Consider the following 19,957-nt stretch of genomic DNA (forward strand, 5'->3'; position numbering starts at 1 on the left):
GGGTAGAGCTGGACAGACTCGACTCATTCCTGTAAACGTTGGGCAGGGCGGGAGGTGGGGTTAAGGGTGGGGGGAGACAATCTGTGAAACAGTGGCTATAGCAGAAGCACCAACTGCCCACTTTTCGTTGATGCATTTATAAACACACCTTGCTCCAGAAAAGGTGTGCGGGGGCTCAGTATGAACCAGATGCTCAGTGCTGTCGGGGGTGGGGCCCTGCCCAGTGACCTCACTTTATTTTAAATCTGAGAGCTGTAAGTGGCCGAAGCTCAGCGCTGAAGGTCGGCTTTCAGGTGGAGGCACCTCCCTGGTCCAGAGCCACACTTGCCTGAAGCCCAGTAGGATCCGCGCCCCGGCTAATAGAAAAGGAAGGACCGAGACACCACCACGATAACCTTTCAGGGCAGCCACCTTGAGCACCCTGAGTTCGAGTTTTGCGGGAGGAAGAGCCACAGGGACCCCTGCCTGTACCGCCTGTGCTGCAGCACAGCGACCGTAGTAGCCTCAGTATCACAGTATCCCCGCCCTTATATCCGTCCGGGAATATAAGACTACCCCGCGCTGCAAGTCAGCACTGGGTGATTCACCGACGCATAGAAATACGAGAAGGGACTAGGGGATCCCGGCCCTGGGCTTTGCTGAAGCTTAAGAGACGCAAGATTTCAAAAGAGGAGGAAGAGCTCAAACCAAATAGTCGGTAGATGGGCGCCCAGATCTACGCGCTGTTGGGCAATACATACGGCCGGGCAAGTCCAGCACAGGTCCCCAGAAAGGGGAAACGTTTCAAAGCTGAACAGCAGAGTAAGACAACGCGGGATCAAACAATCCAGGCACAGGCAAAGCAGCGCTGTCGCCCGGGGCCTCGGTTTCTCCATCTGTAAAACAGGGCGTTGGACTATAGCGTCTTCCAAACCTTCAATTAATCTAGAACTCTATATCTAGATATTCTATGCCGAAGCTGCCCAAGGCTCGGAAACCGGAAAAAGAAGGAAAAGCGAGGGAAGACGACAGGGAGGAGAAAGGGAGGGGCCGGTGGGAGACCAGGAGAGAGAAGACAGGGGACGGCAGGAACAGGCTTGGCGGGTTTTCAACCTTTATTCCTCCTCCTCCACACCTGAGTTCCCATGTCTGGGCCAAGACCCCGAGCCCATCGAATTTGGGCACCAGTTAGCCAAGCTTCTTCTCCCTCCACATCCCAATTTCTAGAAGCCATGGGCATTCGGTGGGCAGCACAGTAATGTATGCCATAAATCGAAGGGGGATTGGTCCCGGCTAGGGTGCCCAGGGCAGGTGAGCGGATGTGGGGCTGGGTAGAGACTGGGACAGACCCAAACTGGGGATCACACAGAGTCCGCGTCTCAACCGGCATGCCCCGGGCAGACTAAACTTTATTCCCCAACTTTGAGCAAGGGGAGGGGGTGTTTGCCAAAAAAAAAAAAAAAAAGTTTCTGAACTTTTCCCCCAACTCTGCCTTGGGGGCGGGACCGGAGGGCGGCGCCTGCAAACTGATTCGCCACCGGCTCCTGTCTGGAGGCTCGGATTGGCGCGCGAGGTCCGGGGCCGGGAAGAGCGGGCGTGGGGGAGGGGAGCGGCTCTCCCCGCCCGCGGGATCAGCTCGCGCCGGGAGCGGGTTAATTTCAAATCGGGGGCTTGACTGCTCTTGGACGGTCACGTTCCCTCTGCCCGCCCGCCGGCCCGCCAGTCCTGGTCCCGGCGTTTCCCTCCGGCACCCACCTCGACACGGCATAAGGACAGACTGACTGCCCGACACGCGGGCTCCCGGGCCTGAGCGGGGAAGGGGTGCCGAGGAGCCCCGCTCAGCCCCCGTCGGCTCCAACTGTGAGGTAAACTGACAGGTCAGCGGGGCGCAGAGAGACGCTGCGCCCGGCCAGCCTGGCATCGGGAGAGGGCTTGGGAGGACAGCGGCAGCGGCGGCCGTTTCCCGCCTCTCGCTCCGCCGGGGGCCGTGGAGGGAGGAGCTGAGCTCCCGCGCAGAGGGGAGGGGGCGAGCGAGGGGGAGGGGCGGGGATGCCGTGGTTCCGGGCGCGGGTTTGCCCGCGCTCAAGCCCCGCGCTGCTAAGGGGCGGCGCCGGCCGCAGTCAGGCTTTCCGCGCCAAATTTTTAAATCGAAGGCGGAAGGTCCAGACCCGCCCCTGGGGCCGCCAACCAATCGCAGGCCCGCAGCTGGCACTCTCATTGGCCGAGAATCGTTGCCCTAGAAACCGCGAAGATGCGGTCCGGGAACTGCCCCGCTGGCGGCGCGCGGACTGGGCCCGGCGGGGGAGGGGCAGTTGGCCTGGCGCAAGGGGAAGTGCGCGGGGCGCGGAGCCGGTGGCGGCGGGGAGACTGTACCTGGTTGCCTTACTGAGCAAGTGCAGCCTTCCATGGTGGGCTCCAACACTGTGGCCGGAACTGGCCACCTGAATAGCGAGTATACAGCGCTTTAAGGAAGCCGCATCTTTAAAGTCTTAAAAAAAAAAAAAGTAGTTGATCATAAGGCACTCTTTAAATGTCCAGAGTACGTTTGGAGCTTAAGGACTGAATTTGGAAGTTACCTATCAAGCTATTTCCCAAGACTTTACTGCTGAGCCTATGCACGTGCGTGTCAAGGGAGAAATTCCGGTAGCTAGAAGCAGTCTTTTATCCAGATACTTGGGGTCCTATCTGTTTAGCTGGAACCTGGGCTCGTGCGCAGAGTCCTGAGCTCTGATCTGTGAACAGGTGGGTGCTTGTGCGTGCTACAGTCCACTCAGTGGGGTCTAGAAAATGGTTTGCCTTCTCTAAAGGTGGAAGAGGGCTGTCACTAAAAATTCTGTGGGTTGCGTGAAGTCTCACGACAGCGGATCGGTTTGCTGAAGGAATTTACAAGCATTTGATGGCGATCTCTGCCCCGTGGGGGCTATCTGTGGTCGGGAATAAGATGTAAATGTAGGCTGTCAGTTTTCTTCAGCCTTTGTTTCAGAAGCCTGCGGTGTCCATGAAGGTATTTTCAACGGATCTCCTGCTTTCATTTTTCTCTAACTTTTTCTATTTCCTTCTTCTTTAAGGATATTAAACTTTTTAATTGGACTACTTGAACCACCAGGATTTTAGGAAGAACTGCAGATTTTTCATTTTTAAAGAAACTAAATGTACGAGAAATTTACAGAATGGAGAACGAAAAGGTACCTTTTTAGCTTCAATATTCATCCATGCAGTTTTAAATGCAATATCATCCTGATTTAACTCCATAACTTTTCAGTATCCAATATTTTATTAATGCCACATCCTTTTTTGGTTAGCCCCTGTAAAAACCCAGAAAGAAAGGGGAAATTTAAGTTTTGAAGAGAGGAAAATGTACCCAGAGTTAATCTTTCTAGCTTTTAATGGTTTGGTGGAAGTTTCAAAGAGATAAGCAGAGAGAAAAGTATTTTTGAGAATAATAAAAATTTGTTAGCTGCTTTATGATATTTCTGAGCCTTCTTGAAAACGGACATTCAGAAGGAGCACTTGATATGATTTGAGATTGGATTTCTTTTTAAGATAATATTCTACCAAATCAACAATTTCCTTTAACTCTGAGGGCCACTGTCAGTGTGTCAGAGGATGTGTTAACTGATGTCCAAATACTGATAGGTTAAAAAAAATAATGAAATAGGAGTTCCCGTCGTGGCACAGTGGTTAACGAATCCGACTAGGGACCATGAGGTTGCGGATTCCCTGGCCTCGCTCAGTGGGTTAAGCATCTGGCGTTGCCGTGAGCTGTGGTGTAGGTCGCAGATATGGCTCGGATCCCGCATTGTTGTGGCTCTAGTGTAGGCCGGTGGCTACAGCTCCAATTAGACCCCTAGCCTGGGAACCTCCATATGCCGTGGGAGCGGTCCAAGAAAAGGCAAAAAGACAAAAAAAAAAGGAAAAAAGAAAAGAAAGAAATAGGCCAAATTTCTGAAAAGTTTTAGATATTAGTCAAATAAGGCAATTGCTTCTGATGGTTAGAAGCAAAGGAGAGCAGCCTTGAGAAAAATCCTGTACTTGGATCAGCACCTTTCGTGTGCACCTTCTCAGGAGAGTCCCCCCTTGGGTCCATTACACTGACTTCCCTGTAAGAACACCATAGCTGAATGGAGGAGATTCAGGTTCAAGTACTATGTAAACCTCTCTTAGCCTGGATGTCCTCTTCTGCAAAATTGGACTACAGGATTGGGAGAAAATACACATGGAAAAGCATTTGATGAATCCTAAGGAGTCACAGACGTAAAAAATAGTCCCACTAATCTTTGTTCCTAAAGCATTTTTAATTGAATCTATTCTTTCTACCATCCCAAGCATTTTCTTTGAAGTAGATACAAATGGTAAGAATGTGTGAAGTCCCCCTTGGACAAAATTAGAAGAAACATAGTCTCCAGTAATCTTCACTGTGAGCTGCTGTTAATTTACCTTCTGTCTGGGTGGCAGTTCAGCCCCTTCCAGGAACTAGCTTTGTGGTCTTGGGTTACTAATTTTACTTCTGTGGGTTCCATTTTCTCCATCTGCAGAGTGAAAGGATTAAATATTCAAAGAGCAGACTTTCTGATCAGAAATCCTGCTTGTTGGCACTCTGGATTTTGCTTGCTTTTGGATTTTGCCAGTGAGTCTTGACCACTTGCTAGCCCTCACCCTTGTTTCCTTGGCTCTGTGACACTTCTGCATCAGTGGTGTTTTATTAAGTACCCACTCCATGCAGCTATTGTACCATGTGGACACACAGATGAATAGGACACGATTTCTGCGATGGAGATCTTTACTTATTACAGTGTCATTAGTAAAAATCATTCCAAGGAGTTTGGGATCACTTAAAATTATCAGTTCAAGGTATATAGAAATTCTCTGTTGTAACTTTGCAACTCTTCTCTAAATCTAAAATTATTTCAAAAACATCTTTTTAATTATACATCTTAAAGTTTTCTTTTTAAATTCTTAGAACATATGATGAAAGTTTTAAGTCCATGCTTTGTGAAAAAATTAAAAATAGGAAATTTAGCTATTAGAATGGCCAAGTGACACGTGCTCATTGGAATACAGTTATGAATTTAATCAACTCTACAACCTCACTAGGCATTTTTTCCTTAGCACCCCATTCTATTAATTATACAATTCCTAGAGTCAAGAGCTATCTGCTAAATCCTTCTGTACAGTGGATTTAATAATTTACTTGTTTTGAACCAGGAAAATCTCTTTTTCGAGCCACATAAAAGGGGACTGATGAAAACACCTCTGAAAGAATCTACTACAGCAAATATTGTGTTGGCAGAGATCCAGCCTGACCTTGGCCCTTTAACCACACCCACCAAGCCCAAGGAAATCTCCCAGGGAGAACCGTGGACACCAACAGCCAACCTAAAAATGCTCATCAGTGCCGTGAGCCCCGAGATCCGCAACAGAGATCAGAAAAGGGGTTTGTTCGACAACAGAAATGGATTACGTGAAGCCAAAGATTGTTTACATGTAGGTTTGCAGAGGCCTGGATGGAGACCTGGGGATCTGGGGGTTGGGCTGCGGGGTTGTAGCTGTTGCAGAAGCAGCGACAGTACAAAGCATCATCCTCTCCCCCCACCAGAGCACCTGAGCGCTTTGGACCCCATCAAATACAGCCCTGGGAATTCTGAACCTGTGGCTTATTTATGAACTGCTTCCCTTTCCGACCTGTCAAGCAGTTTATCCTGGCTCCCCACCCCCCACCCCCCAATTTTGCCACTATTGAAGCAAATTGTGTATACGTCAGTCATTGAGCACCGGTGCCCCTAATCTTTCCGAATAAGACATTATTTACCTCTTCCTTTGTAGGAACACTTATCTGGAGATGAATATGAGAAATCCCAACCTAGCCGCAAAGAAAAAAGTTTAGGATTGTTGTGTCATAAGTTCTTAGCTCGATATCCCAATTACCCCAACCCTGCTGTGAATAACGACATTTGTCTTGATGAAGTCGCCGAGGAACTAAGTAAGTATGCAGAGAGCTCACCGAAATGCATACTCATGTTTTTCTTTTGTTTTTTGTCTTTTTAGGGCCGCACCAGCAGCACATGGAGGTTCCCAGGCTAGGGGTCGAATCGGAGCTATAGCTGCCAGCCTATACCACAGCTACAGCAATGCCAGATCCCAGCCTCGTCTGCGATCCACACCACAGCAACGCTGGATCCTTAACCCACTGAGCAAGGCCAGGGATCGAACCCGCATCCTCATGGTTCCTAGTCAGACTCGTTTCCACTGGGCCACCACGGGAACTCTGAAATGGATACTTCTTAAAGTGACTTTATAGACTCACTCCTTCAGACCCACACTCATCTAGCCAGTGTTTGTAATGACACAAATAAGGCCACAAGGAAATCTGTAAAACCCTATTAATTTAAACATAAAAGGCCTACAGTTTCCAGTCTCAGTTAAGTCTTAAAACAGAAGCAGAAAATCACAATGGAGATTTTCTCAGACTGCATTTCCAATGCTCTGAAGCTTGAAAGGAAGGCAGCATTGTTTTACGACTTGTTTTATAAACAGCTACGTCTCTGAACTTGCTCTGAACTGAGGAGCCAGGCTGCAGAATGGTTTCTTCAGCTTGCAGCGAGAATCAGCCTCTGGGTAGGAGCTGGGCTCTAGCCCTCCCTCTCAGTCAGTACTATTCTGAGGACCAGTGCAGTTTTCTGAGTGTTTGGCAAAAGTTACTCTGGCCCCCCTACCCGCTTTTATCCTCTGCCTATAGGCTCAAATCTAATTACAGCTAAAAGGAAGTCCGTGGTAAATTTGGGGTACCTAAATAAAGTAATATAATCCAGAACCTACCAACTAGTAATCCATAGAAGAAAAAGGTATTCAATTCTGTGCGCATTACAAAATCTGATCCTAGTAACGTGCAATTGCTGGTTCTTTGCAGATGTCGAGCGCCGACGAATTTATGACATCGTCAACGTCCTAGAGAGTTTACACATGGTGAGCCGCCTCGCCAAAAACAGGTACACTTGGCACGGAAGACACAATCTCAACCAAACCCTTGGGACTTTGAAAAGCGTCGGCGAGGAGAACAAGTACGCCGAGCAGATTATGATGATCAAAAAGAAAGAGTATGAACAAGAGTTTGACTTTAGTAAGAGTTGCAGTATAGAGGATCCCATCACCAAATCAAACACTAGCCAGAACGGGCACCCGGACATGTGTTTTGTCGAACTCCCTGGAGTGGAATTTCGGGCAGGTGAGAGCTGGTATGGAAAAGCTCGGGGGGAGTTCCCTTTGTGGCTCAGCAGTTAATGATCCTGATTAAGATCCATGAGGATGTGGGTTCAGTCCCTGGCCTCGCTCAGTGGCTTAAGGATCTGGCGTTGCCGTGAGCTGTGGTGTAGGTGGCAGATGTGGCTCAGATCTGGTGTGGCTGTGGCTGTGGCAGAGGCCGGCAGCTGTAGCTCTGTTTGGACCCCTAGCCTGGGAACTTCCATATGCCGCAGGTGCGACCCTAAAAAACTAACTAACTGAATAAATAAATTTAAAAAGAAAAGAAAAGCTCAGGGGCTGGGTGCCTCTCCTACGTCTAAAGAAAAGTTTCCTTCAGGAACCCTGCTTGGAGCTGCTGTTTTTAACGTGAAAATGCTACATGTCAACTATGTGATCAGGTTGTGATATTTTTAGCCTTGTTACTTTAGAAATCACTTGTCCCTTCATGAATTTTAATTCTCTGATCCTTATTCTTCTCCAAAGCCTCTGTAAACAGCCGCAAAGACAAGTCTTTAAGAGTAATGAGCCAGAAATTTGTGATGCTGTTTTTGGTATCAACACCTCAGATAGTAAGCCTGGAAATTGCTGCCAAGATTTTAATTGGTGAGGACCACGTGGAAGATTTGGATAAAAGCAAGTTTAAAAGTAAGTGGCACGACTGCCGTGGACTTTTGTACCTACCCTTAAATGATGAAATCTCGGTTATTAGCTGGTTTCCAAATACATTTGCTATATACACAGGTCACTTCTAGTTATGCTTTTGTATCTTCACTTCTCCCCAGAAGCCATGATGATACAGCTTTAGCAGACTTTAGGATGCAGAGATAGGTATATAACGACTCTTATCTGACACTTTGGCTTATACAGTTCTTAAATGTTACCTCATTTGACACTGTAACATTGTCCTCATTTTACGGCTGTAGCATCTGCAGTCTCTGAAGTCTTGAGTGAGTAGTAAATTGTAAAGAGGGACTGGAACCCATGTCTCTGCTCTTTCCGCTGACTCTCATATTCCAGGATGTAAATAACTTCTCACATGGTCCCCAGAAGTGATCTGCAGCACAGTTGGCTCACCATTTTGTTTTTTGGGGTTTTTTTTTTTAATTTTTACTTTTTTCAATGTATATTTTATTGATTTATTTTGCTTTTTAGGGCTGCACCTGCAGCATATGGAGATTCCCAGGCTAGGGATCAAATCAGAGCTACAGTTGCCAGCCTGTGCCACAGCCACAGCAAGGCAGGATCTGTGCCGCACCTGTGGCATATACCACAGCTCACAGCAATGCCAGATCCTCAACCCACTGAGCAAGGTCAGGGATTGAACCTGCAGCCTCATGGTTCCTAGTTGGATTCGTTTCCTCTGCGCCACGACAGGAACTCCATGGCTCGCCATTTTGAAAGAGTGGCTTCAGCCAGAACATCGGTTCTAAGTTGGAAAGAGATCATAGATTAGGTTCCTAACACAGCTCTGCTCTTACCTTCTTTGCAGGAACCCCCACAAAGAAGCGTAGAGAGAGGGTGTGGAAAGGAGTGCTCAGCAGATGGGAAGGGGCCCATCTCTCCTGGGGGCATTAGCAAACCTCCAGGTAGGGCAGAGGCTGGCCTGGACTTGAGTCACTCGGGGGACTGGCTGACTGTTGAGCCACAGCACAGGCTGGAGGGTACCTGGGAGCTCTCACACAGACCCCCTCCCAGCCCTGTGAAGCTGTCCCATGCAAGTATACTCAGCCATCCCCAGGGTGATAGTATCTCTATAAAGACCAGACGACTAGAGATTAAAGCAATAACACTGGCAATTGGCTTGGGAGAGCTGTCATTTCAGAAAACACATCCCGATCCTATCAATGGGCTGCCTGCTTCCTCTGAGTCACCAGACACTTTTCAGCTCCCCATTTCATTGGTTAGTCACAGCCCTGGAAACTATTCCAGAACTGCAGATGTATAATTTGCTGAATCCCTAGGGAATTCAGAACCTTCTAGCATGGCTGCGAAGGAGAGGCTCAGTCTGTAACTTTATATTGTCAAGCTGAAGTAAAGGCAGACTTTTTGTAACACAACTTTTAACACATGTAAGATTTATAGAATTAACTATGCTTTGCCTATTACATATGGACAGTCTACAAACTTATACACTTTGATGGGCTATAGAATTTTCCATGCTTATGATATTAAATAAATCTTATTTTTTGAACCATCACAAGCAGGAAAGCAATACACTTAGCATTGATGCACTATTTCTATTTGTTCATAAACTTCTCTTGAGTCCGCATTAGGAGATGCCCAATAATGGTAACTTATTATTAGGAAATCTATAACGTGGTTCCCATTAGGGTGATTCATTGAGTCATTGTTCCTTTTTCAACATGTGCTTTTTTAATTTCAAAATTCGGCATCAGCAGTAACTGCAACTTTTCAATATTTAAAACTTTTTTGTTTTAATTAAAGCAGTTTCATTAGGAGAACTTTAAAAGATCATATTTTTCTCTGACATTGATGGTTAGAATAGCTCTTTGAATATACATGAAATCCTTATGAAGCGAAGTCCTTTAATCTTTCATTATTCTATTTAAGTGACATATATACTTTTTTTTCCCCCAGCAAAAATTAGGAGGTTGTATGATATAGCTAATGTTCTGAGTAGCCTGGATCTTATCAAGAAAGTTCATGTTACAGAAGAAAGAGGCCGAAAACCAGCTTTTAAATGGACAGGCCCAGAAATTAGTCCAAATCCCAGTGGTATGTATTTGTTTTCCTTCACTCATTATTTCATTATTTTGAATTAATGCACATTTGCAGATATTTTCCCTTTCCCTTCCTACCTGCACTCCCACCTGGAAAGAACATATATAGAAGTGACTGAAAAGACAGTTAAAGGTGAGTGCCACTGTGAAAAGTTTGGCATCTGGCTTCTTCAGCAACCCAAGGTCCATAACCACCGCACACCCTGTACAGTAGGTAGAATCTGTATGAAAGGATTGGAGAAAGTTGAAAGCGTCACAAAATATGAGATAATACTGCTGTCATTATTATGTTTGTCAGTGACCAAAACTGAAGTCTGTGCATGTGGAAAATATGAAATGAATTCATTCTAGTATCCATGTTCTAGTCTCTAACCCAACTCTGGGATTCAGACACTTTGTATTTCACCAAGATCCCTACCCAGAAGTGTTGGAAAGTCACAGAAACACACATAGGCCATGGAGGCAGAGGAAGACCTAGGTTCCAATCCCAGCTCTGCCACTTATCAGCTGTGCAGCTTTAGGCAGATTACTTCTCCAAGGCTCAGGTTCCTCACCCACAAATGAAAAGAACGGGAGTGCCTTTGTGAGGTTATTGTGATATGGGATATAACCTCACAGAGAGGTCCTTTGGTGCACAGATTCGGAGGACAGGCTCATAACCCAGGACCACATTCTACAAGTTGAGAGACTGTGAGTCAGTTGGTGAATGTCTAAAATGTCTCTGAAATGGGAGAGGCATCTCCTAAGAAGTCCCTACCTAAGTTGTGGAGAGTATATTCGTCCGTCCAGGCTGCCAAAGCAGAGTACCACCAACTGGGTGGCTTGTAAACTGCAGAAATTTACTTCTCACTGTTCTGGAGGCTGGGAATTCCAACATGAAGGAGCTGACAGATTCAAGATCTGGTGAGGCCCTGCTTTCTAGACAGCCATCTTTTCAGCATAACCTCACATGGTGGAAGGGGACTAGGGAGCTCTGTGGGGTCTCTTTTATAAAAGCACTAACCCTATTCAAGAGGGCTCTGCCCTCCTGACCTAAGCATCTCCCAAAGGCCCCACCTCCCAATGCCATCATATTGGGCATTAGGTTTCAACATATGAATTTGGGGAGGGGGTAGGGGGTGGTAGAAGCACAAACATTCAGTCCACAGCAGTGAGGGTCACCATATTTCATCAAATTAAGATTCCGCTCATTCTGAGTTGCACGGTATTTTATATATCGATAAGAAAGAAAAACCACTGGCAATCATGCTTTAGCACACTGCAGGTTATAAGGTATGGTGGGATTCAGAGATGTTAAAGTGTGAAATAAATTCATTATTAAAGGGAACTCATTTAATAATAAACAAGGTTTTGTAGGTAAAGCCCGTCAAACGGTATCTGGCACACAGTAGGTGCTCTCTAACTGTTGCTACTTTAATTCCTAAAATCATTTGAGAACCATACTCTGACTTCATCCCCCAGAAGGAAGCCAATCCACCTGTGTATTCACACACTGTCCTTTTCGATGTCAGGTCTCAGCCCAGTCCTTCCCTTTACTCCCTCTGATTTGGAAGTGAGGCGGCCTTCAAAAGAGAACTGTGCCAAAAACCTCTTTTCCACACATGGGAAACCAAACTTCACTCGACACCCATCTCTCATCAAACTGGTAAAGAGCATAGAAAGTGATCGGAGAAAGATAAATTCCGCTCCCAGTAGCCCTATCAAAACCAACAAAGGTATGTTTTCCATCATGTCAGGGCTCTGCTCGGAAGAATGCCTTTTTATCTGACTTTTTAGCTTACTTGATCCCTAAAGAACTTGCTGGAGAATTGTTTCAATTTCCATATTCCCAAACCCACTTGAAGCCTAACTTATACATGAATTAAGGGATAAAAAAGTGACTTGTAGGGTTTATCATTTTAATTGCTGTGTGATGTTGTGGGTAGCACCTGTTTTCTGTTGCTCTGACTTTAGTGATGTTTCATCTGCGTGAACATTTATTCTCTTGCTTTGACCAACTCCCCCCCAACCTCCTTTTTATTTTACCAGCTGAGAGTTCTCAGAATTCTGCGCCTTTCCCGAGTAAAATGGCCCAACTCGCAGCTATTTGCAAAATGCAGTTAGAGGAGCAATCAAGGTAGGCTGGCAACGCTCTTGAGTAACAGGACACGGTACTTTACATTGCATCATTAGGACTAGTTATTTGATGTAAGAATGGGCCTTGGAAACTAGTGCGATAATCTTTTCTATAACTCATACAGAATCATTACAGAAACTATATGCTCGTTCCATAAAAGCACAGCATCAGTCTGGGGCAGTCTAAAGTGGTAGAACATTTTAGAGAAAATGTGTTTCCATTGTGTCACATTTTAAATCTTATCTTTTAGTGAACCCAGAAAAAAAGTGAAAGTCCAACTGGCAAGATCTGGGCACTGCAAGCCCGTGGCCTCTCTGGACACTCCAGCAAATGCTGAGCTGGAGATGACGGCGCCGTCCCTCATCCAGCCTCTGGGGGTGCTCCCCCTCATCCCCAGCCCATTGTCATCGGCAGTGCCCGTGATCCTACCTCAGGCCCCTTCGGGCCCATCTTATGCCATCTACTTGCAGCCTGCCCAAGCCCAAAGCGTGACGTCGCCCCAAGGCCCGAGACCCTCGGTCTGCCCCACCCCTTCTTCTAAAGCTGCAGGATCAAAAGACTCCACCGATGCCACCACTGAGAACGCAGCCAGTGATGTGACCAAGTGCAGTGCCTCTACCAGGCCGGAGAGACAAGGGCCAAAGAACCGAGATAGGGAGCCTGCTGGAGAAAGGGGCTCAAAGAGAGCAAGCCTGCTCGAGGACGCTGGTTCCAAAAAGAAATTTAAAGAAGACCTGAAAGGACTTGAAAATGTCTCCGCAGTAAGTACAGCCTTGCCCCATGCGAAGCATTGAGAACTCCCCAGTTGAGGAGAAGAGGATCTGCTGGCTGGTGAAATTTCCCAGAGAGGAGAGCAGTCCCTCAGAAACAGGGAGCTGGCTGTTGCTCAGCATCCCATAATCCAAACAAGGCCTCTGACGGCTAATCCCCAGACTGGGATGACGGCAGGGACAGTTTTAACCTTTGGAGGAAGGGATTATTTGCTCTTTTTAAAGCACCGTGGGTGGTTGTCCTTAAGTCCATTTCTCTGTCACACGCTGGAATGCAAACACCTGTCATGAAAGTCTTAAATAATTGACAAGCAGACGTAACCCCAAATGAATGGATTGGGTGCACAGGGTTCCCTTAACTCCTGCTCTCTGACTCATTTCCTTGAGGTTTATTTGATGTCATGTAACTGGCATCTGGTGCCTAGAGAAGAAACTGACCCCCCCTCCCCTGTTTTTACTTTCTACCTTAAAATTTAAGTCAAAATTTCTATTGTGTGTAAATAGAAAAATCAAACTTAGCTTGGCAAATTTTAGGTGTATCCGACACATGGGTTTCCTAGAGATTTTCAATGTCCTAGACAATTTTTTTCCTCGATGGAGTTTAACTCAGGAAGGAATTTACATTTATTGGATGGCTTCCCACATACCAGACAGCAGAAGTATGAGGCACTTGTACATACATTATCTCATTTTCCTCCCTTAGGACAATTATATGTGAAAGGTATCGTCACCAAATCAACAAACACCACCAAGTGTGGAAGCAGAAGTTAAATCTCTCCCTTTGTCTCTACTGTGAAACTCAAGTTATTTCCCCATCTCTACATCTTGCTTTTCCACATCTATAAAGAATTTGTTCTGGAGTTCCCTTCGTGGCTCAGCAGTTAACAAACCTGACTAGGATCTGTGAGGATTCGGGTTCAAACCCTGGCCTCGCTCAGTGAGTTAAGGATCTGGCATTGCCGTGAGCTGTGGTGCAGGTCGCAGACATAGCTTGGATCCTGTGTTGCTGTGGCCGTGGTATAGGCTGGCAGCTGTAGCTCCTATTCAACCCCTAGCCTGGGAACTTCCCTATACTGCAGGTGCAGCCCTAAAAAGAAAACAAACAAAAAAAATTTGTTCTGCCAGTTTTTCCTATCATCTTCTGTGTGTAAAGCATAGCACTCTGGATCAAACCAAACCCAGCACCTGCTTTTGGGAATGGTTGCTTTTGAGCCCTCGCCCCAGGGCCATATTACAGTTTTTGTGCAGTTAAGTGAATTTATTACATGACGTTATATAGAAAGAGATTTGTGATCCTTTTAAGGCACCATATAAGCTGAAGGGTATTATCTGTAACTGTGGTTATTAAGGAGGCTTTAGAGTTTGTCAAATCTTCCCTGAGGATGGCCTCATGGTAACCATTCAAAACATCTATTATCTTAGCAGAGTATCACTTTGCATTTCATATCCATGCTAGGAGGAAAATCACAAGGTTTTGGCCTGATTCGATTTTCTGGGAGGTCCATAATCTCTTTGGGCCAATGGGTATGATTTAATAATGGCCTCCTGTTGCTCACTTAAGTTATTCAGCATTAGGGTTTTCACAGGATAGAGTCTTCCCATCCCCTGCTTCTTTTTTCATCTCTGACTTCCTTTTAACTATTTCTTTTTAGCCTGAACTAAAAGAGCAGAACAGAGAAAGTGAGGAACTCATGTGTCAATTCATTCAGCAAACATTTACTGAGAACCTACATGGCTGGGGGTGGAGAGAGAACAGTATACAAATAAACACACACCTCTCAGGGGTGGATGATAAGAAATATGGTGAAAATAAAACAGGACGGTGTCACAGGAAGAGAGGACAGGAGTGCTAGCATAGGCTGGATAAAAAGATGCTCAAGTTGAACTCTGACTCATTCTGCCATCTCGCTAATTTAATCCAAGTTTTTGTTTTGTTTTGTTTTTTTAAGGAATTAGTATTATAGGTGGAGAAATTTTGTGATGAATGCTGTTTGTAGAAAATGGAGAAATAATTATTATGACAGTATTACAGATTTTGCTAGAGATTTGAAAAGAGTTAAATCAGCAACCAGGAAAACTCAGGCCATGAGCAAAGAGCAGCTATTTGTAAAACACCTAAAGCTGCCCCTTAAAAATTCTCTATTCCCACAGGCTTCAAGGAACCCACTAGAAAAGATATTGAATAAAAGCAAACATCTAAAAAACAACACTGAACATTTGTGATACCCTTTAGCTTTGTGGATTCTGATTTCACTGGTTCCTAAGGAAAAAGACGGTTCCTATTAATAGCTAGATCAAAGCACAGACTGCTGTTTTGACAATGGTGAGAAGAAAGATCTGGATGGAGATAAAAGAAGGGCCCCTGGTTTACAAGAGCTGCTTTTGGCTTTTCCCGGTCCTGCTCATGGTAAGGCTGAGCAGACTTTTCAGGCGGCTCAGCCACCCATGTAGGTTCTCTTCTGTTTGCAAAAGTACAGCAGGCATAGTGGGGACACACACAACCCAACTTGCTGCGCATTTCTGTTGAATATAACTTTATTGCCTAAAGCTTTGGCTGCATGACAGTTGGGTGTCTGCTATGAATTAATCAGCTCCCTTTTTTTATTTGTAAGTTTTGAATCCTGCTGCCTTGCCTTTTCATTTGTATATACTAAGAGGGTTTGCCTGATATCATTAGAACATAAAGTACTAGGGGGAAAATCTACAGTTCTGTAATTCCTTTGTTTCGAATCAAAAATCAGCAATCTTTTTTTTTTTTTTCTTTTTTGTAAAGGACAAGATAGTAAATGTTTTTGGCTTTGTGGGCCAGATGGTCTCTCTTGCACTTATTCAAATGGGCCGAAAAAATAGGAATGCATCTATAGATATTACATAAATAAATGAATGGGCATGGCTATGTTCAAATACAATTTTATTTACAAAAACAGCCAGAAGGCTGTATTTTTGGCCTATGGTTTGGCATTCCTTTCCTCTGAACCAACATTTCCTAACCTCTTTTCCTTGAATCCCGATGCTACCAAAGATTAGTTGCTGAATAGCCTGGGAAATGTTACAAGCTGAATGTGCCCTTGGAGATTTACAATGTATGCCATCAGAAAAGTCCCACAGAAACTCTGTAATAAAGACACCATCTTCCTTTGTTTAATTCAGCATTTCCCAAACATACTTGTCTATGAGTCAGCTAGTGCCTGCTTGCATCCCAGAGAACCTGGGTCCCTAGAATACTCTTTGGGAGACACCACCCTACGTAATTCAAGGGCAATCAGATAATAACACAGCAGTGCCATTTCGAGGTCAAGCTGCGTTAGACTTGTTCTGACAGCACCACATCATACCAAGAGGTGTGGTAGCAGGACGTAGGATATCGGTGTCACAGGGGTGTGCTGGGTGAATCTGCCTTAGGCAGGCTCAGTGCTAGCTTTAGGACACTTCAGGATCACAGATCTTAGGCTCCGTGGTATTTAAGAAACACACGGTTTGTATTATTCAAGAGGAGTGTTGGAATGGGAGGGAGGGATATTGTCTTCACGGAGCCCTATACTTGGCCTGCCCGTGGTCCACACTCTTGGAGGCTTTGGTCTGATGAGACAAACCACCACCCAGGGATATTAGTCCTGGAAGAGGCACCCGGCCACTTTTCTTCCTGCTCGTGTGTGTAAAATAAACCCTTCCTCCTTGTTTTCTAGACCTTGTTCCCATCAGGATACCTAATCCCTCTCACCCAGTGCTCAACCCTGGGGGCAGAATCCATTTTGTCTAGTAAAGAAAACTCAGGTACACTTTCCCCAAACCACAGGATCTACAGCTCCCCAATCGCAGGTGAGTGTACGTAAAACACTGTTCAAACGTGGGTCATTCTCAAGTTCACTTAAGCGCTTGGACGCTTCTCGGACAAAGGCCTGTGCTTTTAAGATATTCTCCACCCCCCCTTTTCTTTCCAGGTGTTATTCCAGTGACATCCTCCGAACTCACTGCTGTTAATTTTCCCTCTTTTCATGTAACACCTTTGAAGCTAATGGTCTCACCAACTTCCGTGGCGGCCGTCCCCGTGGGGAACAGCCCGGTTCTCACTTCGAGCCACCCTGTTCCCGTCCAGAACCCGAGCTCAGCCATTGTAAACTTCACCCTGCAGCACCTGGGGCTCATCTCCCCCAGTGTGCCGGTGTCCGCCAGTCCCGGGCCCGGCACTGTACCCGTGTCTCCAAGAATAGAGGCTGTTAGCGTCGCACCAGAAAATGCAGGCGCTCAGCAAGGAAGGGCCACCAAGTATGACACTCCAGTCCCGGGCCAGAACCAAACAAATGGACAATCAGTGGCTGTGATGGGGGCACAGCAGGTGAGAGTATTTCCATTTTAATTTATCTTTTCCCTTGGTTTTATTAAGTCCCACATACCAGTATCATGGGAGACTCATTTTTGCTTTTCTTCTTTGGGAGAATGAGGAGATTAAAGGCCTGCCTTCCTTCCAAACCCAGGAAGAGTGCCCCAGGCAGCTGTATTATTGAGCTATCATGAGCTTTCTGTCTCACCTTAACAAAAATAATTGAGAGTGTGAAATTCATCCAGGCTTACCTAGCAGATTTCAGGTCATGCTAGGCTCCCACCGGGTGATGATCTTCCTGGTCCAGTTTTCTAAGGCAGCCAGGACATCTCTGTCTCTGTGGTCTTGACATGTCTCCATTTCTGTCTTTCCAACCAGCCTGTTCCTGTGACACCCAAAGGGTCTCAATTAGTGGCCGAAAGTTTCTTCCGTACCCCAGGCGGACCAACGAAGCCGACCGGCTCAGCCTATGTGGATTTTGATGGTGCTGATAAAACCTCCATAGCATCTCTCTTTGTCCCACAGCGAAAACTGGAAGTCTCAACGGAGGATGTCCCCTAAAGGACAGATGTGGCTTCATTTAATTTTCTAAAGAGTTCTTTAAGAGAGAAGATGTTACTCAGACTGATAGAGAGAACACATTCTCTGAAAATACTGTAAATATGTTGGGAGTTTACGTAATTTCAAAACAGACACTTGTTTTCATACTTATACATACACTCACACATATAAATATATATTTGTATTAAGCTACGTTCAGCTATCAGTCTTACAAAATAAAAGTAAAATGTTGAACTAAGGTATAATAACTTCCAGGGAGGAAGATTCATTTCTTTCAGCTGTGCCTCTACTATTATGCAGAATAACTGTGTTAAAGTTTACTTCCCTTTTGTGAATCTGTGACAGGCCTAACACAGCATTTTCTTCAACTGTGCACAAAGAAAACGCTGTGATGTATAATATTGTATTTTTAAATAGAAGGGCTGTAGCTATATTTTTTTGTAATTGCTTTAATCCGTTGTGGTTGCAGTATGTCTTTGTAAAGTTCGCAACAATCCTCAATCACGTCCATGGAAAAATTATTTATAAAATGTATTTTTAATCATAAGTTGTTCAAATTAAAACTTTTCTAAAATATATTTTGGGAAAGCAGCAGTAAGGATTCTGATTGCCTCCACACTCAAGGAACTACCACATCAAACCCTCCATGAGCTTCAAGAGAAGGAATGAGGTATGATGTGTTGAGCATGCATCTCCTTGATCCTCTTGTTATGCATCAAATTGTACCTTAAGAATTGACCTGTACCTCTCCTGGTCTGGGTCTTAAAGGATCATCACAATATCTATTCCCTGCATGTTTATTATGTGCCAGGTACTGTGCTACACATTTTTAAAGCATGGCTTCTACAAACTAGGACAATGAGGTCACTGAGGCTCCCAGAGATTAAAGCAGCAAGTCCAAGGTCATGTTGTGTGTGCATGCAAGGACTTAACTCATGTCTTTGCCCTCTTTAGTCACTACCTATCTGCTTCCAGCTGCATGCCCAGCAGCTCTAGTAGGAACAAAGCACATTGTTTCAAGGGTAATCTGTGCATCTATAAGCTCACCTCCTTTCAAACAGATGTGTTTTGTTTGCACAACCTTGTACAGCTACGACATTACAAAAGGGACCCCCTTCTTTCACACCACCAGAGAACCAGTATGAACTGATTCTCCAAAGTACCTCTGCCTTTGCATTTATTATTTATTTATTTATTTGCTATTTAGGGCTGTACCCACGACATATGGAGGTTCCTAGGCTAGGGGTCAAATCGGAGCTACAGCTGCCAGCCTACACCACAGCCGCAGCAACGCGCGATCCAAGCCGTGTCTGTGACCTGTACCACCGCTCACAGCAGCGCCAGATCCTCACTGAGCGAGGCCAGGGATCAAACTTGCAACTTTGTCGTTACTATTCACATTCAGTTCCATTGCGCCACAACAGGAACTCCTGCCTTTGCATTTATAAACCTACTTGAAGGGTGTGTGAATGGCTCTTGATATAAGAAATGGCTCCCGCCTTTAGGGTGTTTATAGTACTGTTGAGGAAGACGGTATGTACATACCAAAAAAAAAAAAAAGTGAAGAAAGAGCATTTCCATGCAATCAAGAGAAGTTACCAGATACAGACAAAGATACAATTCAGTGGAGGCTACTACATGAATTGCATACAGAATTGAGAGAAACAACCCAGACAGACAGTTGCTGTAGCTCCCAGGAGATGAAGCTCCTGACATCCCCTCCTGCTCCCCTATAGCTGAGCTGGAGGCCACGTTTTGTTCTGTCCCTCTTCAGGTCTCCATGTGGAGGGGTATCTCCCTGGGGAAGACAGATGCACAGAAAGAAAGGAGGGATGGTCTGACCGAGTGCTGCCATTCAGATTCATAAGGTTGCCCCATAACCCCCATCTCCTGGCATTCAGGCCCTTGTGTATCCCCTCCCCTTGACCGTGGGTAGGACCTGTGACTTCCTTCTAACCGACAGGACACAGTAAAGGTGATGGGGGCTGGGGGTAGGGGAGGTTGTGAGTGTGTCTACATGATTATGTGCCTGCCTTGCTGGCTTCGAGGAACCCGAATGACCATGTCTGGGGAGCCCAACAAAGGAACTGTGAGCAGTTGTTGGAGCTGAGGATGGCCTGTCACCAACAACCAGCAAGAAACCAAAACCCTCAGTCCACAAGGAACTGAACGTGCCAACAATCCGAGAGAGCTTACAAGCAGGTGCTTTCCCCAGAAAGCCATTTTCTTT

The 19,957-nt window shown here is 45.6% G+C and overlaps 1 protein-coding gene across 3 annotated transcripts; it reads left to right on the plus strand.

The window, feature by feature from the left end:
• Positions 1,544–18,294, plus strand: E2F8 (E2F transcription factor 8). Of its 3 annotated transcripts, none has more exons than XM_003122925.6 (13): positions 1,544–1,844; positions 3,048–3,164; positions 5,185–5,463; positions 5,803–5,959; positions 6,887–7,201; positions 7,702–7,863; positions 9,817–9,954; positions 11,471–11,674; positions 11,988–12,075; positions 12,326–12,836; positions 16,532–16,664; positions 16,787–17,181; positions 17,545–18,294. In XM_003122925.6, exons 2-13 carry the CDS (start codon positions 3,150–3,152, stop codon positions 17,725–17,727), a joined length of 2,580 nt encoding a protein of 859 aa, XP_003122973.2. In that variant the 5' UTR covers positions 1,544–1,844; positions 3,048–3,149; the 3' UTR covers positions 17,728–18,294. The 3 variants fall into 3 exon arrangements, with proteins under 3 accessions (XP_003122973.2, XP_005661140.1, XP_005661138.1); XM_005661081.3 differs by lacking the exon at positions 1,544–1,844 and adding an exon at positions 2,039–2,721; XM_005661083.3 differs by lacking the exon at positions 16,532–16,664 and having other exon boundaries at positions 1,559–1,844; positions 16,858–17,181; positions 17,545–18,274.

Source organism: Sus scrofa, chromosome 2, assembly GCF_000003025.6.
Source record: "Sus scrofa isolate TJ Tabasco breed Duroc chromosome 2, Sscrofa11.1, whole genome shotgun sequence".
NCBI lineage: Eukaryota > Metazoa > Chordata > Mammalia > Artiodactyla > Suidae > Sus > Sus scrofa.